Source organism: Typopeltis vanoorti, chromosome 13 (assembly GCF_054136105.1).
Source record: "Typopeltis vanoorti isolate ZY-2024b chromosome 13, IOZ_Tvanoo_1.0, whole genome shotgun sequence".
Lineage (NCBI taxonomy): Eukaryota > Metazoa > Arthropoda > Arachnida > Uropygi > Thelyphonidae > Typopeltis > Typopeltis vanoorti.
The window spans coordinates 40,679,752-40,703,436 of record NC_143561.1 but is presented as its reverse complement, the minus strand read 5'-3'; the positions used below and the strand labels follow the sequence as shown (position 1 = coordinate 40,703,436).

The window sequence follows — 23,685 nt, the reverse complement described above, 5'->3', positions numbered from 1 at the left end:
ATTATCAATGATAGGATACTCACCCACCATTTCTAAAAAAAGTCTTTGGGCATATACCATGAAGTAGCCAGCCAATCATGAAACAGTAACTTAAAATAGATGCACAGGAATACAGCAATAATTGGCTTATTTTGTAACCATGGATGGAATATGCAAAATTTGAACCATTAATAATGTTAGAAAAACATTAAGATAAAATAATATTACAGGTTTCTTTTCAGTTTTTCTAAATGATATAATTTGCTTATAATCATTCTAAAAATGCAACCTAAATGTGTCTTGATTATTTTTTCACTCACTTGCTGTCACTTCATGAAAAACTAATAAAAGAAAACACATTTCATAAGTTGTTTTTTTTTCCAGCTAACCTGCTTTTATTGCTTAATGTCATATATCATTGATAAAATTAGTTGTTTCTTCATGTCTTACAAACTGATAAGCATGAAAACATATAAGTAAACATTTTTGCTTCAACACTTGTCACAGTGAAAATTAGTCATACCATTAACAAAGGATTGACAGCTATTCTCAAGTATACTTGCATAAATCTTACCAGGAACACCCAGTAGGGAAATATCTCTGTAATTCTCACATTCAGTTTTATTTCCCATTTTGTATATGGGTACTATGAGAACTCTACTCCAATAATCTGGAATCCATCCCTTTGTCCAGGCCTTCTGAACTATGCAGTGCAACAATTGCAAGATTTTTATACCTCCATACTTGAGCATTTCTGGTTGAATATCATCTACACCTGCTGCCTTTCCACATTTTAGGTTTTTGATGGCTTTTTCTACTTCATTTATGGATATGTATTCCTGTTGAGGTTTTTTACCTGTGCTGTCACTGCTTGTTTCATTTAGCAATTTTTTGAAGTAATTACTCCATACACCAAGGATATCTTTTTCTCCAGTTTTCATGTCACTTTATCATCTGTAATTCCTTTTATAGCACTCTTTTCTCCTTTCTGAGTTTCTTCAACAACCTCCAGAATATCTTGCCACCTTCTTGATATTTTTTACTCAATAATTTAAGGAAATTACAACGTAAACTAGGATATACATTAAAATAAATTTTAATACACTTTAATATTTCAGCAACGTCACGTTGCCATTTTCAAGGAACTTAAGAACAAGACACGTGCACGCAGGCACAACAAACAGTAAGTGAGGAAGAAGCAGGAAGCTATTATTTCTCATAAAGTCCTGATGGCACCCCTTAGCAGGCAATGTTGGTATTCTTGGGCGATTGGGCTGAAGGCTTCTGATGTAGGTTTCCCAAATTTGAGGCAGTCTTATGCAGCCAAATTTGTTGAGGTTTGGATTGTTTCTTAGGGCTGAAGCTGATTCCATGAAAAGCCTTTCATATTTGTATTTACTATGGTGTATTATCGTGGCTTTCTTCCACCGTATTCTATGGCAGGTATCCAGCACATGGTCAGCAAGACCAGACTGGCTGTATTGGTGAAATCGGATGTAGTCCTTGTGTTCTGAAATTCTGATATTTGCTGTCTTGCTTGTTTGGCCAAAGTAGGACAGCTTACAGCTACAATAGACCTGGTATACACCAGGTAGGTCTGGGGGGGGGGAGGTTAGTAGAGTGGATAAGGGATGCCAATTTTTTATATGGTCTGTAACAAGAAGTTAAGTCATGTTTTTTTAGGATTTTTGTAATTTTTTCAGAGGTGCCTCAGATATAGGGTATGGTGATGGATTTAGAGTAATCCTTGTTGTGAGGAGGGGGAGGGGGCTGTGGTTTACTGGTTTCAATATTTTTTGGATTTTTTGTGGGCAGGGTAGCCATTGGCTGAGAAAGTGTTGAGAATGTGGTTTAGTTCTGTGGTTAGGGCATTGTCATTTGAACAGATAAGTTTAGCCCTGTTGTGTAGTGTCTCGATGACCCCATATTCTTGCGAGGAGGGGTGGTGGTGGTATTGTTGGGGAATGCATCTGTCTGTATGGGTGAGTTTTCTATAGACTGAGAAAACCAAGGTTCTATCAGGTGACTAGTGTGTCTAAGAAAGGAAGGAAGTTATTTTTTTACTCTTCCAGGGTGAATTTGATTCTGGTGTGTTGGTTGTTTAAGCGTGTAAGGAAGGAGAGGAGTCCATCGGAGCCATGTGGCCAAATAGCAAACACATCATCAACATAGCAAAGCCAAATGGTTGGTTTTTGTGGGGCAGAGTTTAAGGCTTTCTCTTCAAAAGTCTCCATATAAAAGTTGGCCAAGGGTGGGGAGAGTGGAGAACCCTGGGCTGTCCCCTCTATTTGTTTGTAGAATTTTCATTGACAAACAAAATAGCCTGAGTTCATTGTGAACTGAAATAGGCTGTGATATCAGGAGGAAATTAACTTGGGACTGTTCACAAATGTCCCACTCAAAGAATCTAAGGATTCTTTGAGTGGGACATTTGTGAATAAGGAGGAGAAATCAAAACTGACCATTATGTCAGTGTGTTTGAGTGTAAGGTTTTCTATGCTGGCTTTGAACCAATCAACACCCCTGAATCAAATTCACCCTGGAAGAGCTAAAAAACAACTGCTTTCCTTTCTTAGACACACTAGTCACCAGCTAGCCTGATGGAACCTTGGTTTTCTCAGTCTACAGAAAACCCACCAATACAGGCAGATACATTCACCAACAATCCCACCACCCCTCCTCGCAACAATATGGAGTCATTAAGACCCTACACAACAGGGCTAAACTTATCTGTTCAAATGACAATGCCCCAACCACAGAACTAAATCACATTCTCAACACTTTCTCAGCCGATGGCTACCCCGCCAAAAAAATGTTGTAATTTCCTTAAATTATTTAGTAAAAAATGCATAACCAACATCTAAGCCTTTCCACGAAAATTACGATAATCCACGGAGATGATATAGCACATAAAGCACACCATTACAGTAAAATGAAGTTAAAGCTATCAAGACAACTGAATTGCCTCACCTTCCTAAAATGCTGCCAAGATAACCAGGTAATTCCTAACTGTGTCAAATTCAAGCACCGTTTCTCTTCGCAAAAGGCTCTTCGTATTTATAACCATGCCAGCCAAGCTTTGCTCAGGGAACAAATCGCTACGACTCGCCGTTTCCTGAATGATGCTAACTTAGCTATCCAGGCACTCAAAGATGACCTTTCAAGCACCTTAAGCCACGAAATTTGGTCTATTTTATATGATATCTCGTGTACTGCAACGTTGAAAGAATTTAAAAAAGTATGAGATCGACACATCAAAAAATTTGAAAATTTAAAAAAGAACTCGATCTCAAAACCACAACTTCCTACCGAAACGGTAGTCAACCTTTTGTCATTTAGTGTGAAACCTGAAGCACTTGATGCCCTCGCATGTGGCCACAACTTCGCCATTGCGCCCAGAAGAATACCTGCTGAAGATATTATGATACGAATTGAACGCGGGATACGACACCTTCCAAACCACATCGCCAACGATATTAGACTGGATGTGGCTTGTATTCTGACCAAAGCTAAACCACCAAAGCCAACATGCCCAGTAAGGAAATTAAATCTCTACTAGAATTAAAGAAAAACAAGAAAATAATAATCACCAAAGCTGATAAAGGGAACGCCACAGTATTGCTTAACCAAAAGGATTACACAGGTAAGCTGAAATCTCTATTGTTAGATCGGGCTACTTACCTCCCTATCAAGTACAATCCCACTAACTCACAAATTAGAAAACTCCACACGCTCCTTAAGAAGGTCACATCTTGGCCTGTGGAAATCCCTAACAAATTAAAACCATTTAACTCCATACCCCCCGCTCCTTATTTATGGACTCCCAAAAATACATAAGGAAAATGTGCCATTACATCCGATAGTGGATGGCATTGATTCCCCCCACATATAAACTAGCTAAACATTTGGCCAAAGCTCTCTCACACTATACTGGCAACACACCTTCACACATAAAAAACTCAGCCCACTTCAAAGCCAGCATAGAAAATCTTACACTCAAACACAGACATAATGCTCATATTTGTAAATTTAGGAACACAAAAACACACGTGTTGAACAGATTATTTTATTAATTACTAATAAAATAAAACTTGACGTTTCGACCCCTGTATCGAGGTCATCATCGGAAGAAATGTACCAACATGTGCCTTATACACTTGTATTCTTCCGACGAGGAGACATCAAAACTGACATAATGGTCAGTTTTGATGTCTCCTCCTTATTCACAAATGTCCCACTCAAAGAATCCTTAGAGCTAATCCAAACTAAATTTCCTCCCGATATCACAGCCCTATTTCAGTTCACAATGAACTCAGGCTATTTTGTTTGGCAAGGTAAATTCTACAAACAAATAGAGGGGACAGCTATGGATTCTCCACTCTCCCCACCCATGGCCAACTTTTATATGGAGACTTCTGAAGAGAAAGCCTTAAACTCTGACCCACAGAAACCAACCATTTGGCTTCGCTATGTTGATGATGTGTTCGCTATTTGGCCACATGGCTCGATGCACTCCTCTCCTTCCTAACACACATAAACAACCAACACCCCAGAATCAAATTCACCCTGGAAGAGGAAAAAAACAACTGCCTTCCTTTCTTAGACACACTAGTCACCAACCAGCCTGATGGAACCTTGGTTTTCTCAGTCTATACAAAACCCACCCATACAGGCAGATACATTCACCAACAATCCCACCACCCCTCCTCGCAACAATATGGAGTCATTAAGACACTACACAACAGGGCTAAACTTACCTGTTCAAATGACAATGGCCTAACCACAGAACTAAACCACATTCTCAACACTTTCTCAGTCAATGGCTATCTCCCCCCCCCAAAAAAAAATCCAAAAAATATTGAAACCAGTAAACCAGACCCCCCCCCCCCCTCCTCACAACAAGGATTACTCTAAATCCATCACCATACCCTATATCTGAGGCACCTCGGAAAAAATTACAAAAATCCTAAAAAAACATGACTTAACTTCTTATTACAGACCATATAAAAAATTGGCATCCCTTATCCGCTCTACTAACCCCCCGCCCCTTAGACCTACCTGGTGCATACCAGGTCCCTTGCAGCTGTAAGCTGTCCTACTTTGGCCAAACAAGCAGGACAGCAAATATCAGAATTTCAGAACACAAGAGCTACATCTGATTTCACCAATACAGCCAGTCTGGTCTTGCTGACCATGTGCTGGATACCTGCCATAGAATACGGTGGAAGAAAGCCACGATAATACACCATAGTAAATACAAATATGAAAGGCTTTTCATGGAATCAGCTTCAGCCCTAAGAAACAATCCAAACCTAAACAAATTTGGCTGTATGGGACTGCCTCAAATTTGGGAAACCTACATCAGAAGACATTCAGCCGAATCGCCAGAGAATACTAACATTGCCCACTAAGGGGCACCATCAGGACTTTAGGAGAAATAATAGCTTCCTGCTTCTTCCTCACTTACTGTTTGTTGTGCCTGCATGCACGTGTCTTGTTCTTAAGCTCCTTGAAAATGGCAGCGTGACATTGCTGAAATATTGAAGTATATTAAAATTTATTTTAAAGTATATCCTAGTTTACCATATTTTCTGGTGTATAAGACGCACTTTATTACCTTAAAAATGGGGTGAGTCTTATATAATGAAGGTAAAGATTGTTTCCTCTTTTCAAAGTCATACGCACTCCCTTTTATGTTCTAAGATCTTTGTAGGTGGTTAATGGTGCAATCAAATTGATGCATGACCTTCACGTGACTTCTAGCGCATCACTGGCTAAGAACGGGGAGTCCCTATTCAAGTTTCATAATATCTTATCCAAATAATCAGTTACCGATGTTTATAAGTATTGAGTTGATATGTTGAGTTATTTTGTATTCAGTTTGATATTTCCCCGTAGATTTTATTGATGGAAAAAAACAGGCGACATTCATATACTTCAAGTTACAAATTGCAGGTTGTAAAATATGCGGAAGAACACAGGAATAGGGAAGCTGAAAGACATTTTGGACCTCCGCCTACAGAAAAAATGATTAGAACTTGGCGTGGTCAGAAGGAGATTTTGTCCAATTTGCGTAATGAAAAGCGCGTGGAACGTGGAAAAATTGCGAAGTGGCAAGAACTAGAGATCGAAGTTTTGAAATGGGTGCAAGAAAATCGGCAAAATGGCATTGCCATTTCAACAAAAATGATTCGTATATACATGCAGTCAAAGTAGCCTGTGAGGTTTTTTCCCAGAAAATTGTATTAAATTTCTTGGATGCATCTTATACACCGGAAAATATGGTACGTTGTAATTTCTTAAATTATTTAGTAAAAAATGCATAACCAACGTCTAAGCCTTTCTACGAGAATTCTTGATATTTATTTTCTATGTTCTTGCCAAAGTCCTCCCATGACTCTTGTTTAGCCAGTTTTACATAGTGTTTAGCTTTCTTATATTTGTCTTTGTATTCTCTAAGAGCACAAGCTGACTTATTCACCAGGAACTTTTGATACGCTTTCTTCTTTTCCTTCACTGCCTTTTTAATTTCCTGTATCCACCATAGAGTTCTGATTTTTCTATCCTTGCACACAACCTCACCACATGTCTCTCTGGCTGAATCAATCAGTGTTTTCTTCAGGGCTTGCCACTGAATCTCCAAGGTTTGGTTCCTGCTCTCAAACTCTTTCATTTTTTTTTTAAAATAATGTTTGTGTATTTTAGTCTACAATTCACGTTTGAGAGCTGCTCAACTTTTATTCGCTTTAAAACTTTCTTACATGTTCTTCTTTTTTATATGAAATTCAATTTTATCCTGCTCAAGACTAAACACTTCCAATTTCAAATCCTCTGCACACTTTAGTATCCTGAACCAGTGAGAAAACATCACTATCAACAATAACATAGTCAATGATACTTTTCTTATTTCTTGCCTCTTCTCTCCATGTGAATTTATGCACTTTTTATGTTGGAACATTGTATTAGTAATAATCAGTCCATGTCCTAGCAGAAATCCAACAGGTATTTGCCATTATTATTAGCTTTGCTCTTTCCCCCAAATTTTTCCAAAATATTTTGGTAGGTCTCTGACAATCATTTCCTACTTTGCTATTTGGATCTCCAACAAGGAACAACGTTACTTTTTCATTGTGTCAGATGCTTTCTCTAAAGCCTCAAAAAATTCCTCCACTTCTTAGTGGAACCTTCTGTGAGAACACATCCACAAATAAGTCTCATTGTCCAGTTCCCATTCTGATGTTTGCCCATATCACTCTATGTTCAAGAAGATTAGCCTCATATTTAGTGTTGAATATTATAGCTATTCCTGCTTCTTCCTGATTGTTATTGTCTGAATACAGCATTTGGTATTTATTGCTTAAAAAGATCGCACCGGATTTTGTCTTATTGGTTTCAGCCACCCCTATTATGTCGATCTGTACTTATCTAATGCCAGCTCCATTTTTTTTTTGCTATTCATTATTCTTATGTTGATAGTACCGATCTGATATCTGGTGATGTTGAGTTGGGGTGTGTGTTTCGGGATTTGTTCCAGTAGCTGACTTTTAATGTTCCCTGGTGAAAACAGCAACAAAAGGTATAGCCAAAGGAGTACAACATCCAGTTCTTTAAGAATATCAACAGATTACTTTGATCTTGACTCCAGCCTAGATATGCCATTTACTTACTATAGGTACTGCAGCCTCTGTGTGGGAGTGATATATACATAAAACATGATAGATATTTCATATAAAAAAGAAAAATATGCAAACTGGATTTTATAACAGTGGTTCCCCCCCCCCCATCTCTCTGCACTTTAACTAATTTATACATAGAATACTTAGAAAAACAAGCATTCAACATGACCATGCTCAAATCAGTGGTTGAGCTGTGCTATATACTGTAGATGTTTATTTGCTATTTGATTCCATGGTCCAGATATATTAGATATATATTTCTAGCACATTTAAACAGCCAACATTAAAATGCACTTCATAAAAGAAAAAGAATCAAATTGCCTTTCCTAGCATTGGCCACATGCCTTTCAAATATTTATAATTTTCTATTTATAAAAAGCACATTACACAATCACAAATACACTTTCTAATATTTTATCTATAAAATAGATAAAATACTATTTTCCCAATCTAACAACCTTCAAATTACTTTTTCTTGCCTTTAATAATTACGGTTCAGCCAAAAAGAATTTCCTAGAATGAGAAATTAGAGAACCCAAAGGAATTAAAACATCACAGTTTAATCTTCTTAGTTTGCTAAGAAGATCAAAGAGTCATTGAACTGATCAGGCTGTCAACATATCATACCACTATGAAAGTGAGCATTATAACATTTCTACATTATTTTTTGTTTCCCCATAGCAGAGTGTATCAGTTTGTCCAGAAAAGAGAATATGCTTAAATGAGAGTTCATGTTATAATTGTGCACATATTAAAAAAAAAGTGTGTGTAGGTTTTATAAATCAGCAAAATCATTATAATAGTGAATGTTTCAAGCAAAAAAAAAAATAAATAAATAAAATGAAGCTACAGAAAAGTAAAAGGCACAGTTATATACACCATTATAGAGCTCTCCTTCCACCTTTTATTCTTACCATTCCAATATATTTGAAGGCAATGGATGTGCTTTCACATAAGGCACTGGATCTTTCATGATCCTTATATAGTCCTGCTTTAACCTCTGTGTTGCCATGTTTCCTCTTCTACTCATTTTTATATTTTGGAATACTCCTATTAGAAAAGAAAAAAAAATTCTTTATAATTAATATTAACTTAGTAAGTAGTTGGATACCACAATTTATTTACTATGATAGGTCATCAATATATATATATATATATATATATATATATACACACTTTATTACATACACTAATAAACTCACACACATCAAAAGCAGATATGTTTTTATTACACTTACTGACTAATGGAATTCAACAGTAAAGTGACTAACAACACAGAGAAAGCATCAGATATAAATTTCCTCTAGATAACAGAATCTAGATTGTGACAAACCTGACTCAGCCTTAGTTATTCACCTCTGCCATCTCTATAATGTTTCTTTATTGTCCATATAACCAGATGACCAGATCTGCACACAGAAATCCAAATGTTACCTGATTATTGCCTTATATATAAAATGGAACTATCATATCTCCTTATCCATGTTTGTCAAGGGTCTTCACATCACAACAGCAATTTTCTGGATAACCTTCACAAATTTTGCAATGTGTTCCCTATTCAACAAGATACAGAGATCCCTCATCTCTTCAACCTTCTGGAGCAAAGTTCCTCCAGTATGATAGACCTCATTATAGCTACTCTGGCCAAAGTGCATGACTTCCCCATTCTACAGCCCAAAGCACCAATCCTATTCAAATCCTGTTGAAAGCTTATTTTTCACTTGGTTAGACTATAATAAATTTAGCTTAATCCTTTTTTAATATGATTGATTCATTTTTTGCTGAAAACAACCTTGAATGGAAAAATTGTATTTCTATATGTGCTGATAGAACAAAAGCAATGCGTGGTAATATCACAGGACTAGCAGGTCATATAAAACAAGTTGCACCAGAATGTAAGTTCACTCATTGTTTTCACTGTGTAGCACTGATAGCTAAATTTCTCCCTGATGATTTAAAAAGAATTCTGGATGAAAGTGTACAAATGGTTAATTTCATCAAAACCCAACTATTGAAGTCTCCACTTTTTTCAATTATCTGTGAAGAAATAGGGCAGTCTTCATAAGAGATTGCTGCTCCACACAGAAGTACGTTGGCTGTCACGAGGAAATGTTCTTTGCCGTTTATTTGAACTCCACAATGAAGTATGCCTTTTTTTCATAGACCACAAATATCAACTTTCTTTGAGATTATAAGACCTTAGAATGCTTCTACGGTTAGCATGTTTAGCTGATATTTTTGAAAAAATGAATATTTGGAATTTATCATTGCAAGGAGACAATGATGATGAGTTCTATGTTGAGAAGAAAACAGAGGCCATGGTAAAAAAATTTACCTCTGGGGAAAACGGGATTAAAAAGAACAGCTGTGACCAATTTCAGCGACTAGATTCATTTCTTAAAGAAAATGAGAACAATAGTTTAAAAAGCATTCATTCCAAAAAGCCATTGATTAATTTTTGGATTGGAATGTAGAAGAAATATCCAACTTTGTCAAAAATTGCAGTCAAATATTTGTTACCTTTCACAACAACTTGTTTATGTGAAATTAGTTTTTCATCTTTAACTGCTTTAAAAAATAAATATAGGAACAGGCTGGATGTTGATGATGGCTTGCGACTCTACCTTAGTAAAATAACTTCCACCATTGATGAACTGTGCAAGTGTAAACAAGTAAAACCATTTCACTGATTACCCAGTAAAATGTTTATAATTTTTTTATAAGATTTGTTAATTGTTTATGTCACTCTTTGTGTTTATCGATATATGTAATTTAGGAATACAACATTTAATATGTATGTGTGTGCGCGCGCGCGTATATATATATATATATATATATATATATATATATATATATATATATATATATATATATATATATATGTGTGTGTGTTTTATTTTATTCCCATTATTATACTATAATTATAGTTTTATCTATCTATACAAGGGGTATGCCAGTGAGTACGTGAAGCATAAAAGGTTGAGAACCACTAGTATAGAACATTTCTTGCTACCAGATTACTTTATGATTTTCACTTGTATGAAAAGCTAGTATAGATTTCTGTTTTCCTTCTTTTATTTCCCCTCACCCCCACCTTTGAAAACATCTGTTCCTGATGCTAAGTCACTATTCAAGTACTGAGTAGAAAATATGCTTTTCCAGTTTCAAGAAATATCATGAACGGAAAGAAGGCTTAGCAATGGGTTCAACTTCTCTCCAAACAAATTTATTCATGAAGTCCTTAAAAAACAATCCTGAATGACTATTATTTAAAACCATAACTATGTTATGTGGATAACCTATTCAATTATCTAGTCTGGATCCATAAAGTAACTTTTTTTTTTTTTAATAAACTGATCCCATACATGAGAAGTGAAAGACCTATAAGCACATCACAGCTGTGTCTGGGGTGCAGGTGAGAAGTCAGAAGTTTATTGACATTTTTTAAAGAGTTGCAGGTTGCAGCTGTTTGGAAATACTTCTTGTGGTAGGCTGTTCCTGAGGATGAAAGTAGATGAAAGAGAAAGAAAAAAGTGGGTTTGCTCACAGTAAAGGGGCACTGGGTATCTGCTGCTCTTGTATTAACAGATGCAAAAGAAAGTATAGGAATAATGGTTGCCAGCTCAGTAGAGCAATGACCATTGAAGTACCTGTAGAATAGACACAGAGCTGAAACACTGCATATATGAGATAGAGATGGAAGGGAATCTGTAAAAGAGGGATCATCTATGAGCTGTACTGCTCTCCTCTGAACAAAATCAAGAATTTTTAGAGAAGCTTAGGTGTTCCATCCCAAACATGTGAACAGTATTCAGATTTGGGATTTATGTATCATTAGAGTTAGTTGATTGTAAAATAGCATCTTGAATTGAAAGATGTAATGCCAAGTTTTTTGGATGATGAGAAAGCTATTGATGTGATGTATTTGTGCCAGGAGAAGCTGGAGTGAATGTTAGTCCAAACAAAGGGATCTGGTGAAAGACAGAATCAGAGTATGAGCAGAAACTAGCCAAGCAGGCAAAAGAAAATCCCAAAGAGGATTTCCTTTTTCCTTTTCTTTCGTTATGTTGCAAATAAGAGGAAGAATGACAATGGAAGAATAACCTTAATGAGTGCTTCATGTTGGAGGCTTAATGGAAAGTATACAGCACTCAGAAAGGATTAACATAGGTTTAATACTTCCTATATTTCGTCCTAGTCACTAGGACATCTTTGGGGATTACAAAAAAAGAACTAATGTAACATGAACACAAATATCATACAATACTAAGCCCAACCACGTGGCTGACACTAAAGTCCTATCTAGGTGGAGTGCCCTCTAAGGGCAGTTGTAGGTGGCCTGGAATGTAAGGTGGGACCTCTGGTGATGAGTGTTTGATGAGTCTTGTTTATAATACTTGCTATATCTAGTCGCATGTTATTGGCCATTGCTGGTGGAAGATCGTGGATACCCCATTCTACTTTCATCATAATTTCTAGTTTAGGAATTTGTTTTGGCGTGACAGCAAAGTTATGTCCTAGATAAGAGCGTTCTTGGCTTCTTCAGTGGGTGTTTCCGATGATAGGTTTACGACCACATGGTCTCGTCAAAGTTGCGGTCGGAACTTCGTATGTTGGTGCTGTGGTAGGAGTTCATATTTCTTTAGGTGTTTGCTTTTTACTTTTGTGAATTCTTCTTTTGCTGCAACTTCGGAGATGTGCTGTAGGACAGTCCATATTTCCATAGAAAATATACACAGTCCATAGAAATTATGATGAAAGTAGAACGGGGTATCCATGATCATCCGCCAGCAATGGCCAATAACGTGCGACTAGATATAGCAAGTATTATAAACAAGGCTAAGCCTCCAAAAAGCAATATGCCATGTAAGCAAATAACTGCCCTAAAAAAGTTATATAATAATAAAAATATTATTATTACAAAAGCCGATAAAGGAAATGCAACAGTTATCATGAATAAAGAAGAATATAACAGAAAAATGCAAGATCTCATATGTGACAGTTCCACGTATCAAATTATACATCGAGACCCCACGATGTCTCAAAAGAAAAAAGTCCGAAAATTACTGAAAAAAGTGACATCATGGCCCAAAGAAATCATCAGGAAAATAAAACCAATTCATGTTAAACCACCCTGTATTTATGGATTACCAAACATCCACAAAACTAATATCCCCCTACGCCCCATAGTTGATAGCATAGATAGTCCCACCTATAAACTGGCAAGGGATTTAGCCAAGTCGCTTGCCCCCCCCCCCCTTACTGGCAACTTCTCTACTTTTGTAAAAAATTCAATCCATTTCAAAACACTGGTTAAAAATCTAATTCTAAAAGATTCAGACATAATGGTTAGTTTCGATGTCACCTCCTTATTTACCAATGTACCACTTATAGACACTCTTGATTTAATCAAGTCTAAATTTCCTCCAGATATTTTTGAATTATTTCAATTTACCATGAATGCAGGTTACTTTGCATGGGGAGGAAAATTCTACAAACAGATTAATGGTACTGCTATGGGTTCTGCCCCCCCCCCCCCCGTTAGCAAATTTTTATATGGAACACTTTGAAAACAAAGTACTTACCACAGCTACATACAAGCCACAAGTATGATTACGCTACGTAGATGATGTGTTTGCCATCTGGCCCCATGGACAAGACACACTTTGGATGCTTTTGTCACCTACCTAAACAGTGAATTTTGGGGGTATCCCCCAAAATTCACTTCATAGTAGAAAAAGAATCAAATAACTGTTTACCATTTCTTGACACATTAGTCACTCACCTTTCAGATGGATCACTATCTTTTTCTATTTACAGAAAGCCTACACACACAGGAAGATACCTACATAAACAATCACATCATCATCCAGTCCAACAGTACGGCATTTTAAAAACACTTACACACAGAGCCAGAGCCATTTGTTCTAACGATACAGCTCTGGCCACTGAACTCCAATACCTGTGCCATACGTTCTTAGCCAATGGCTACAATCCCTACAAAATAGATAAAATACTACATAGGCCCATTACTCTGTTCCCCCCCCCCAATACACAAGAATACAACATGACCATTTCTATTCCCTATATCAAAGGTACATTGGAAATGATAGCCAAAGTATTGTTGAAACATGGCCTTTGCACCACTTTCAAAACTCATGTCAAGTTGGCAACTCTGATCCGCTCGCCTAAGGATAAACTTCACCCTTTAGCACACCCAGGAGAGTATGAAGTGCCTTGTGACTGTGACTTGGCCTATCATGGGCAAACAGGAAGATCAGTGAACATCCGCCTGGAAGAACATGAAAGATACATTCGCTACTATTACTATGGCAAGTCGTCGGGACTGGCAGACCACGCTTTGGACACTCCTTCACACAGGATTAGATGGAAGAAAACGAATGTGATATTTAGGAGTCGTTATAGATCTGAAAGATTATTTTTTGAGTCAGCAATGGCTTTGAAGAATTCTCCCAACCTTAACAAATATGGTTGCATTAATTTGCCAAAAATTTGGGAGACGGTTATCCTAAGAAAAACTCCTGGATAGCTGTTTTTTTTTTCGTTAGAGGGTGCTAAAAATAGGACTTTAGGCGTTTACAAGTGTGTTGTGCTCTGATGATGCTGAGTTGAAAATCAGCGAAATATAAGCGTTAATAAAACATCTTTGTGATAAAAGTGTGTGTGGTGTGTTTAATACCGTGAAAAATAAGTCATGAATAATTGGATGTTGACTGATGAAAAATCATTTATAAATGGTGGATCTATGCACACTGCATCACTTGATATGTTGTGCAATTTTGTGATCAAAGCATGAAATAAAGTAAAAGTAGAGACTGTAATAAAATCATTTAAAAAGTATGGTATCTCTAATCTTATGGATGTACGGTACGGAAGATGATCTGTTGTGGGACACTGATGACGATGAAAACAAAATCAATTCACCGGATTCGAACTGGGATCCATATGACGATCATTTAAACAATGAATCTGAAGAACTATTGTTAACAGATTATGAAGAAAATTAACTTGAAAATTGAGGTTAATAATTATTATTTGTTTTTTAAGACTTACTATTGTAATCAATTGTAATATTTTAAATAAATTTATGTAATAAAAAATTAATCTGATTTGTTTATAAACATTGCCTATTTTCTTATATAACACTGTATTGTAACTAAATGTTCATCCAAGAAATTAAGCTTCCCTTTTTATACTAGTGGTGTATAAGATGACCCATGATTTCGAGGGGTTTTCTGTAGTATTTGAGAGTCGTCTAATATGCTGACATATACGGTAATTCAGTTCCCTTCACAGTTAGATTGCCAGTTCCCTTGCACGTGTGCACTCTGCAAGCATGTGCAAAGGAACTGGCAATGGAACTGACAGTGGAATTAACAATGCCTCTGATTAGGCTCTTTAAGTCTAAGTTCGGTGAGTTGCAATAGATTAGGAAGAGGACAAAATAATTCCTTTGCATAAGGGAGATTCTAAGATGGCAGTAGCAAATTATAGACCAATCAATATTTCTGGAGTAATGTAAAAATACTGGAAAAATTGGTCAAAAAGAAAATTCAAGAATAGGTGGATAAGATGATACTCGATGATGGAAAGCATGGCTTTGAGAAGAGTCAGTCACTCCTTAATCTACTAACTTTTCATAATAGTGACACCTGAGTTGGATAAAGGGAATGGCTACATGATTATAGTGCTGGATTTTGAAGAATTTGACAGGATACCATATGAAACACTGTTACTCAAATTAGAACAAATAGGGATGGATATGACACTGGTTATGTAGAAAAGAGAGTGGTTGCCTGGACAGATTACAAAAGTGGTATATGGAGGAGTTGAATACAGTAGAAAGCAGGTGACTAATGGCGTGCTTCAAGTGCCAGAACCACTATTGTTTAATTTGTATATAAATGATATAGGAAATAATCTGAAAGGAAATATTCAGTTGTTTGCTGAAGATGCAAAATTGAGTAGAATAATAGTTAAACCTAGATGATGTGGAGAGCTTGCAGGACGAATTAAATAGGCTGTCAGTATGGACAAAAGATAATGGTTGTCAGTTTAATGTGGAGGAATGCAAAGTCATGCATTTTGGGATAAACTGATTACAAGCTATGTACCACATTGCTGAAAATATACTTGAGGAAATAGATGAAGCTGAGGATTTAGGGGTTATGGTAGATAGAGTTGAAGTTTAGACTGTATATTACTAAGGTATCTTATAAGATCACTTTGCTAAAGAACACAGTAATAAGTAGCAATAATCATCATCAGCCTCATCAAATTCCTGATATGCACCCTCAGAGGCTGTACAGGATGATTATGATAATACTACATAAAAAAAAAAAATTATCGGATCAACAATTTTCCTGCAAATTAATCAGCTAACTGTCAAGATTTTAATATTATCAGATCTTATATTTTTGTCTTTTAAGGTGCTTTTTAATATATCAATCCATCTACATCTTCATCTTCCTCTGGGTCTTTCCCTTGCCAACCTGGCACTTGTTTTACTGATCTTTCCTCTGCCACCTGAGATTTGCTCTACTAACACATTCCTGAATGCTAACAATGGCAACTTCTTTCCTAATATCCTCATTTTTAATGTGATACTACCACTGATGCCATCTGTTCACTTCCCTAATCTTTCTCAGAACTCTCATATCAGAGGTATCTATCCAGTCTTTGATCAAGTGTTTTATTTCTAATCCAGCTCTCACATCCATAAGTTAGTGCTTTGACTAATTTCTTTCTTAATTCAAATATTTTATTCCATTGACTTCTTACTATTAGCAGCTTTACTGATTCTGCCTATTTGTATATTTAATATGCCATCTTCACTAAAAATTGTACCTGAATAGCTGAAATGTTTTACTTGTTCTATAGGTTTCCCCATTCAGAATACAGCTGATGTTTTCAAAGTTTCTGCCTATTTTCAGTGTCTTTGTCTTTTTACTGCTAATTATCATGCCAAATTTATTATAAAAGTTATTCAGTTCAGTCAGGATCTTGCAAACTTGTGTTGGATTTATTCAGAAGTATAACATTTTCTATATAAAGTAAAGAGTTAAAATTAACATCACCAATTTCGATATCAGATTTAATACTGCTCTCCTTCATAACATGGCCCACATAGATAATGAATAACAGTGGAGATAATGTGCACCTTTGATTTCACATCAAACCACCTTCAATTCTAACTGCTGATTTACTTAAATAGAGACCGTATTGCTCGATACAATATCCCATTTACACCATGTAACTGTAGCATTTTGAAGAGTTTTCCTTGACATCTTGTGATATGCCTTTTCCAGATCAACAAAACTTAAATACAAATCCTTGTTATATTCCCAAGATTTCTCTACTATTTGTCTTAAAGTAAAAAATCTGATCCTGACAACCTCTATTTGACCTAAATCCAGCTTGTTCTTCACCAAGCTGCTCTTCCAGAATTTTTCTTAGCCCTCTAATTCTCACATAAGTTTTATTATCCTTTTTATTATGAGAGCTCTACTCCAGTCATCTGGAATTCAACCCTCTGACCAGACTTTCTGAATGTGCAAATGCAGCCACTGTAAAACTTTTACACCTCCATATTTGAGCATTTCTGGTCGAATTTCATCTACTCCACAGTTCAGGTTTTTCATTGCTTTTTCTACTTCAAGTATGGGTATTTGATTGTATTCCTGTTGGAAGTTTTCTACCACTGTACTGACATTGCTTGTTTCATTTAGCAGTCTTTCAAAGTAATTACTCCACACATCTAAAATATCTTTATCTTTAGTTTTCATGCCATCATCAAATTTCATCTTTATCATCTCTGATTCCTTTTACAGTACTTTTTCCTCCATTTCTAAAATTTTTCAATAGCCTCCAGAATATTTTGTCACTTTCCTGATATTTATTTTCTATGTTCTCACCAAAGTCATTCCATGACTTATTTAGCTAGTTGTACACAGCACTTCACTTTCTTACATTTTTCTTTGTATTTCCTAAGAGCACATGCTGACTTACTTGCCAGCAACTTTTAATATGCTTACTTCTTTTCCTTGACCGCTTCTTTAATTTCCTGAGTTCACTATGGAATGCTGATTTTTCTATCCTTGCAGACAACCTCACCACATGCCTCTCTGGAAGAATCAATGTTTTCTTCACAGTTCATGAAGTTTGAATCTCAGATTGTGTGGTTTTTGTTTTCAAATTCTTTCATTTTTTAATTCAATGATGTTTGTGTATTTGAGTCTACAGTTCACCTGTGAAAGCTGTTCAAAGCTTGATTTGTTTTAAAACTTTTTACACACTCTTATTTTCCATATGAAATTCAATTTTATCCTGCTCAAAACTAAATAATAATCACTTCCTCTTTCAAATGCTCTGTATACTCATATTCTGAACCAGTGGGAAAACATGACTATCAACTATAACAGAGTCAATGAGACTTATTTCTTGCATATTCTCTCCCTGTGAATTTGTGCATATGTTTATGCTGGAACATGGTTAGTCAAAACTAACTAGTCAATGTCCTGAACAGAAATCTAGCAGGGATTATCATTATTATTAGCTTTGCACTTTTTGTCCAAATTTTCCCAAAACATTTCTATATATCTAGAAAACATTCCTATATAAACAGAAAAGGCTACTGTTTAGATCTCCAACAAGGACCAACTTTTACTTTTTCATTGCTGCAGCTACTTTCTCTAATGTTTCGAAAAATTCCTCCATTTCTTCATTAGTAGAATCTTCTGTAGGAATGTAAGCACAAATAAGTTGCAATGTCCAGTTCCCCATTCTGATATTTGCCCACATCACTGTACTTGATACTGACTGTCATTCAATTAGATTATCTACATATTTAGCATTGAATACTATCTATTCCCTCTTTTCCTCAATTATTATTGCCTGAATATAACATTTTGTATTTGTCGCTTAGAAATATCTCACCTGTTTTTGTCTTCTTTGTTTCAGTCACTCCTATTATGTTGATCTGTTACTTACCCAATTGTTCTGCTAGCTCCATTTCTTTTCTATTGGTGCTTCTTCTACTTCTTAGGTCAATGCCCCAGCTGACATGAAATTCTGTCATGTTGTACCATCATTTTACATTGTGGTTTAAACCAATAAGAATACAATTTGGTCAGGTAAATCCCAAATTGGCAGCCCGCCCTTGTTTGTTTGTTCAGTAACTGGGTAGATACCTAATAGGGTGCAGCACGAGATGGTGAGAACTCGACATTAGGTCAGAAGCCCCAGTCGGTTTTCTGCTTTCCTTAAAAGATTACATGGAGGTCTCCTCTCCTCCTCCCAGTTATACTGCTTCGATCCTTTAGAACCTCAAGAGGAAATGAGGAAGTTATTCCTCTTTATAAGGCCATGATACATCCACATCCAAATTACTGTGCTCCAGTCTGATCTCCTGGGTTTTTTGGGGATGAGGAAGTGATAGAGAGCATTCGGAGGCAAACGACCAAGATGTTGAGTGGTCTGTGGATTGCAGAAGCTGGTTGGTAGGCAAAAAAGAGAAGAAATGATAGAAATATTTAGGCTGCATAAAGGGTCAGGATTGAAGCAGGGGAAATGTTTCAGAATTTGGCCAGAGGGTGCAAAAACAAGAGGTCATCTCTGGAAATTGAGTAAAGGCATGGTTAATGGGAGAACTAGATTTTTTGCTTGGAGATTGGTGAATGAATGGAATGGGTTGCCACTGTTAGTTGTTGTGAGTGCTTTGTCTGTTAATGGATTCAAGGAGAGGTATGCTAGATCATATGGATAGTTTGGGTTTCCTCCGATAAATCTTCAGACTCCATGAAAGTGCCCATATAATAACAATAATTCCCACTCAGCCAAGACTTACGAAATGACCATGAAAACAAGAATGGCCACATGCATGCTAGGCAATACTAGTGTTCTTCAGATTAATCATTTGCGACTAATATTGATGGGAATAGGGGGCAGTGCAACAAAGTTTTGTGTAGGTTCACACTATCAATTCTATTACAGCTAACAGGTTTACTGTAAAACTTTATTCGTTTTGTTAATTATTTGTTAATTTACTTTGTTTTGTGTTTTTCTAACCAGGATGATCTGTCCTGTCTGTTCAAAATACTGGGTTCCACAATGACAGGAAATATTGTAGACACATGGGGAAGAAGCAGGTCATGGCAATCCTTGTTGCCTCAGGATGTGAAAACTATGTTCAGATGTTTGTAAACTGTTCTATGATGTTTTAGAAACAAGTCCAGTCTGGTGAAAGTGTGTGTGTGTGTGTGTGTGTGTGTGTGTGTGGTGAGGGGGGGGGGTTCTTTTTAAGGAGTTTGGCGATGGATTTTCCCTGTTGTATCCATTTTGTATGAATGACATGCAAGCTCATTCTTCAAGAGTGCTGGTCCTGAAGATGAAATTCGCTCTTCCCTGGAGGCTAAAGTTTTGAAAATTTCAAGTTTCTGGGAAAGATAAAGTGACATGTAGGTATTTCCTGTGTGTGAACTTATTGTAGACTGAACAAAAGGGACTCATCTAAATGCTTTGCAATGAAAGTATCCAAGAAGGCCAGGCCCTTTCTTTTTCCTCTTCAACTAAGTTATTTCGAGAGGTTTTACAAACTTTTTACAACGTCTGTAAAAAGTTAGAGCCTATGTGCCATGCAGCTAAATGGCAAAGGCATCATCTATATACTTTGGTCGTATTTTTGGCTGGGAGCCAAATTTAGTACCATAGTTTCAAAAGATTCCAAGAAGGGAATCATTTGGAAGGGAATCAAGAAAGCAAAGGGAGGTAAAAATGGAAAGCCCATTGCTATACCTTGAATGCATGGTAAATCATACTGATATCTGTCTATATAATAAAACCACCAGCAAAAGCACTTTGTTATTCTATTTTACAACTATATAAATCATTGTTGTATTCCAAAACAAAATTCTGTTAAGTATTTAAAAAACAAATCTGACTGATATTATGTAGGGTTACCATACGTCAGCATTTATGTGGACATGTCCGCATTTTGATAATGAAAATATCGGTCTGCATACATTTTTGAAAACCCCCATTTTGTCCGCATTTCTGTGGGAACATTTTAGATTTTTTCCAAGGAGTTTCTCCTGTGTTGGTAACATTGCTGAAACAAGAATGCAGGAGGTTGGTTATATTATAGAACAATTGAATCAAATTGCGCTTTTTAGATATCCGCACTTGTTTTTTTTTTTCAACTTTTCACTCTTTCTCGCTGGCACTGGCCTCACGTTAATGACGTTACTGCATGCTTAGTGCTATGATAGTGGTGGCGGTGTTTGAAGTGGAAATCAAGATGCATCCTTAGTTTTGTTCATTCTTAATTAGTATTAATGACCTTACCAAGTAAGATATTAAATTATCAAATTATATTAGAATTAAAATATATACCACATTTTAGGCTATGACATAACCGTTATGTAGGCCTACCTAAACATTACAATATAATTTTATATCATCTTACTTATATTTATTTCAGATTATCTGGAGGATGTCTAAATCTAAAAGAAAGTGCTCCTTCAATGATAATCATAGGGAAAAATTTCCATGTTTTTGCCCTGGACGTGAGCCATGGGAGGCTGAATGTATTGTATTATTATTATTATTATTTGATATCTCCAGGGAGTCCAAGGACTCATCGAGGGAGGGCACCTGCTCTACAACTCTGTCTCCACTACTCAATCCATCAACTGACCGCAACTACACCAACTCCAACCACCACCACCACTAGTATTTCCACAGACACTCACAAACATCCATACCCACAGCAGGATTCGAACCCGCAGCTTTTCGACTGGAGAGCGGATACACTAACCACTCGGCCAGCCAGACCGGCAAAAATTACCTGGGTCCTACCAAGATTTGAACTCAGATCACTGGATTCAGAGTCCAGAGCGCTAACCATTACACCATGGGACCACACTTAAGGTCAAAACCGGTCTGGGTAGTGACCTTCCCTCATAATGTAAAACAGTAATACATCTCCTAGGAGATGCATTTTACATTATGAGAAACATTAGGACAGTGATCAAAACTTGCTCCACCTTTGCTCTAAGTTGCCCTAGTGTTGTATGCAGTCCTAGTACATATGCTTTGGTTGCACAGCATAGGATAAGAGACTTGGAACTACATGCAAAAACAGAAAAGCATTTAAAGTGTGTTAGAGGACAGAGTTCAACAGGAAAATTAAGCGATTATTTTATCAAGCCAAATTCAGAATTGGAAGAGAGTGTAAGTGCTGCTTAAGGGGCCCTTGCATATCATACTGTTCTTCGTCACAACAGTTACAATTCCATGTAACTTTTTGTGTTGACTATTTGTGCCGAAACAAAGAACTGATAAAGAAAATTAGGTGTAGTGAAAAATATGCATGGGCTGCAAAGTAATGTATGTAGTGTGATAAGTCTAATTCTTTTTCATGTAGGCCTCCTCTTGTTTCATAAGACTTATGACACTTAAAATCTCATATTTTTGTGTGTTCTAAAAAGCATACTCATCACATCTAATTAATGAAAAGCTTACAAAGGTAAAGATTTCAAACATATGTATTTATTTTTGTGTTAGATGTTTGCAATGGGGTATCAGCATTTTTGAATTTTAGAATATGGTAACCCTAGTATTATGACAGTGATCATAATATCCTTAATATCCCCACTTCCAAGGATACACTTCAGTAAACTGATGAGGATCTGACTGGTGATAGTTTCAAATGTCAATACATAAACAGCAAAACTTGACAAAAGAAAAGTAATGTCAATCGGATATATAGCTTTTTTTTTACAAAGGCAGACAGATCAATCGCTCAATAATTACAAACTGGTCAAGTTTTAATTCCAGCAAGATCAGGTACAAAAGATCATAAGCAATGTTTATATAATCGCATCACATGCATAATTTGTGCTATTTTATTATTATTGCTTGGTCTCAGTTCAAAAGTTTATAATCAATATGTATATATTACATCACATGCATAAGTTGTGTTTCTGTTAGGAATTCTTTAATGTATTTCTGCGGCCAATTACGAATACACGTAACTGTTTTCCACAACCATTCAGTGAACACGTACAACTTCAACATTCTTTGCATTACTAGAAACACGTCATGTTGGACATCCACTGCCTACACCTGTGAAATTTTAATATTATGAGAAATTTTGATGTCAGTGGCATATAAAAGCGAAGACATATTTCAAATATATTAAATCTACAGTGATAATCAGAACAGTTTTAACAACAAAAAACTACTGTTGTGCAATATACAATAAATTTATCTTTAAGCTCATATGCAAAACAACACTACATTTAACTCACTGAAATCACGTATGCTATGTGAGTGAATAATTACCTGACTGTATGAAACAATAAACTTTTCACTACTGTTAAAACTGTCACAGCACCTAACCTTTAATGATTTTCAGGAAGCACCGTTCGAAATTTACCTTGGAACATACCTACCAGAACAATTTAGTAAACAAACACACAACATCCACAATTAAACCAAACCCAGTTGTATCCCAATTAGCAACAAAAAAACACAACAGAGGGCGTGCGAAATAACTTCAGTGAAGAAACATAAAAAAATAGTACTGTGTAAATCAAGTGGATATTAAATCTAATTATTTCAGAAATTATTTGAGAAAGTTTCTGTATTCGGCTTTGAAATTATGTTGGATTTAATATCCACTTGATTTATATACTTTTGCATCGCCAAAATAAAGCCTTTTTGGCTCTTTATTTTAGTAAATAAAAAAATAGTTCATAATAGAAGATGTACCAAAATGACGTTATTACAAAATAATCATCATAAAATGATTCATTCCCTTAAGCCACATTAAAACATTAATAAAAATATTTATTTTTTTGCTAACAAAGTTTCATGTTTTGGAATTTCTTTACATATTTCGATGGTTCTCTTCAGAGTACAGGCACTGTATAAGTAAAGCACCTCTCTAAAAATGAGGCGATCCCCCCCCCCCCAAGACCACTCCCAACAAGTGACAAGGATCGTAAAA

General features: G+C 36.1%; 1 protein-coding gene across 1 annotated transcript in view; it reads right to left on the bottom strand.

The window, feature by feature from the left end:
* Window positions 1–23,174, bottom strand: part of LOC150100075 (ubiquitin-conjugating enzyme E2 J2-like) — a 132,180-nt gene extending 109,006 nt beyond the window's left edge. The window contains exons 1-2 of the mRNA XM_090402572.1: window positions 23,019–23,174; window positions 8,570–8,705 (exon numbers count right to left, since the gene is read on the bottom strand). Coding sequence (XP_090258698.1) covers window positions 8,570–8,685 — 116 coding nt within the window. The 5' untranslated portion in view covers window positions 8,686–8,705; window positions 23,019–23,174. The remainder of the gene's footprint in view (window positions 1–8,569; window positions 8,706–23,018) is intronic.
* Between the last annotated feature and the right edge of the window lie 511 nt (window positions 23,175–23,685).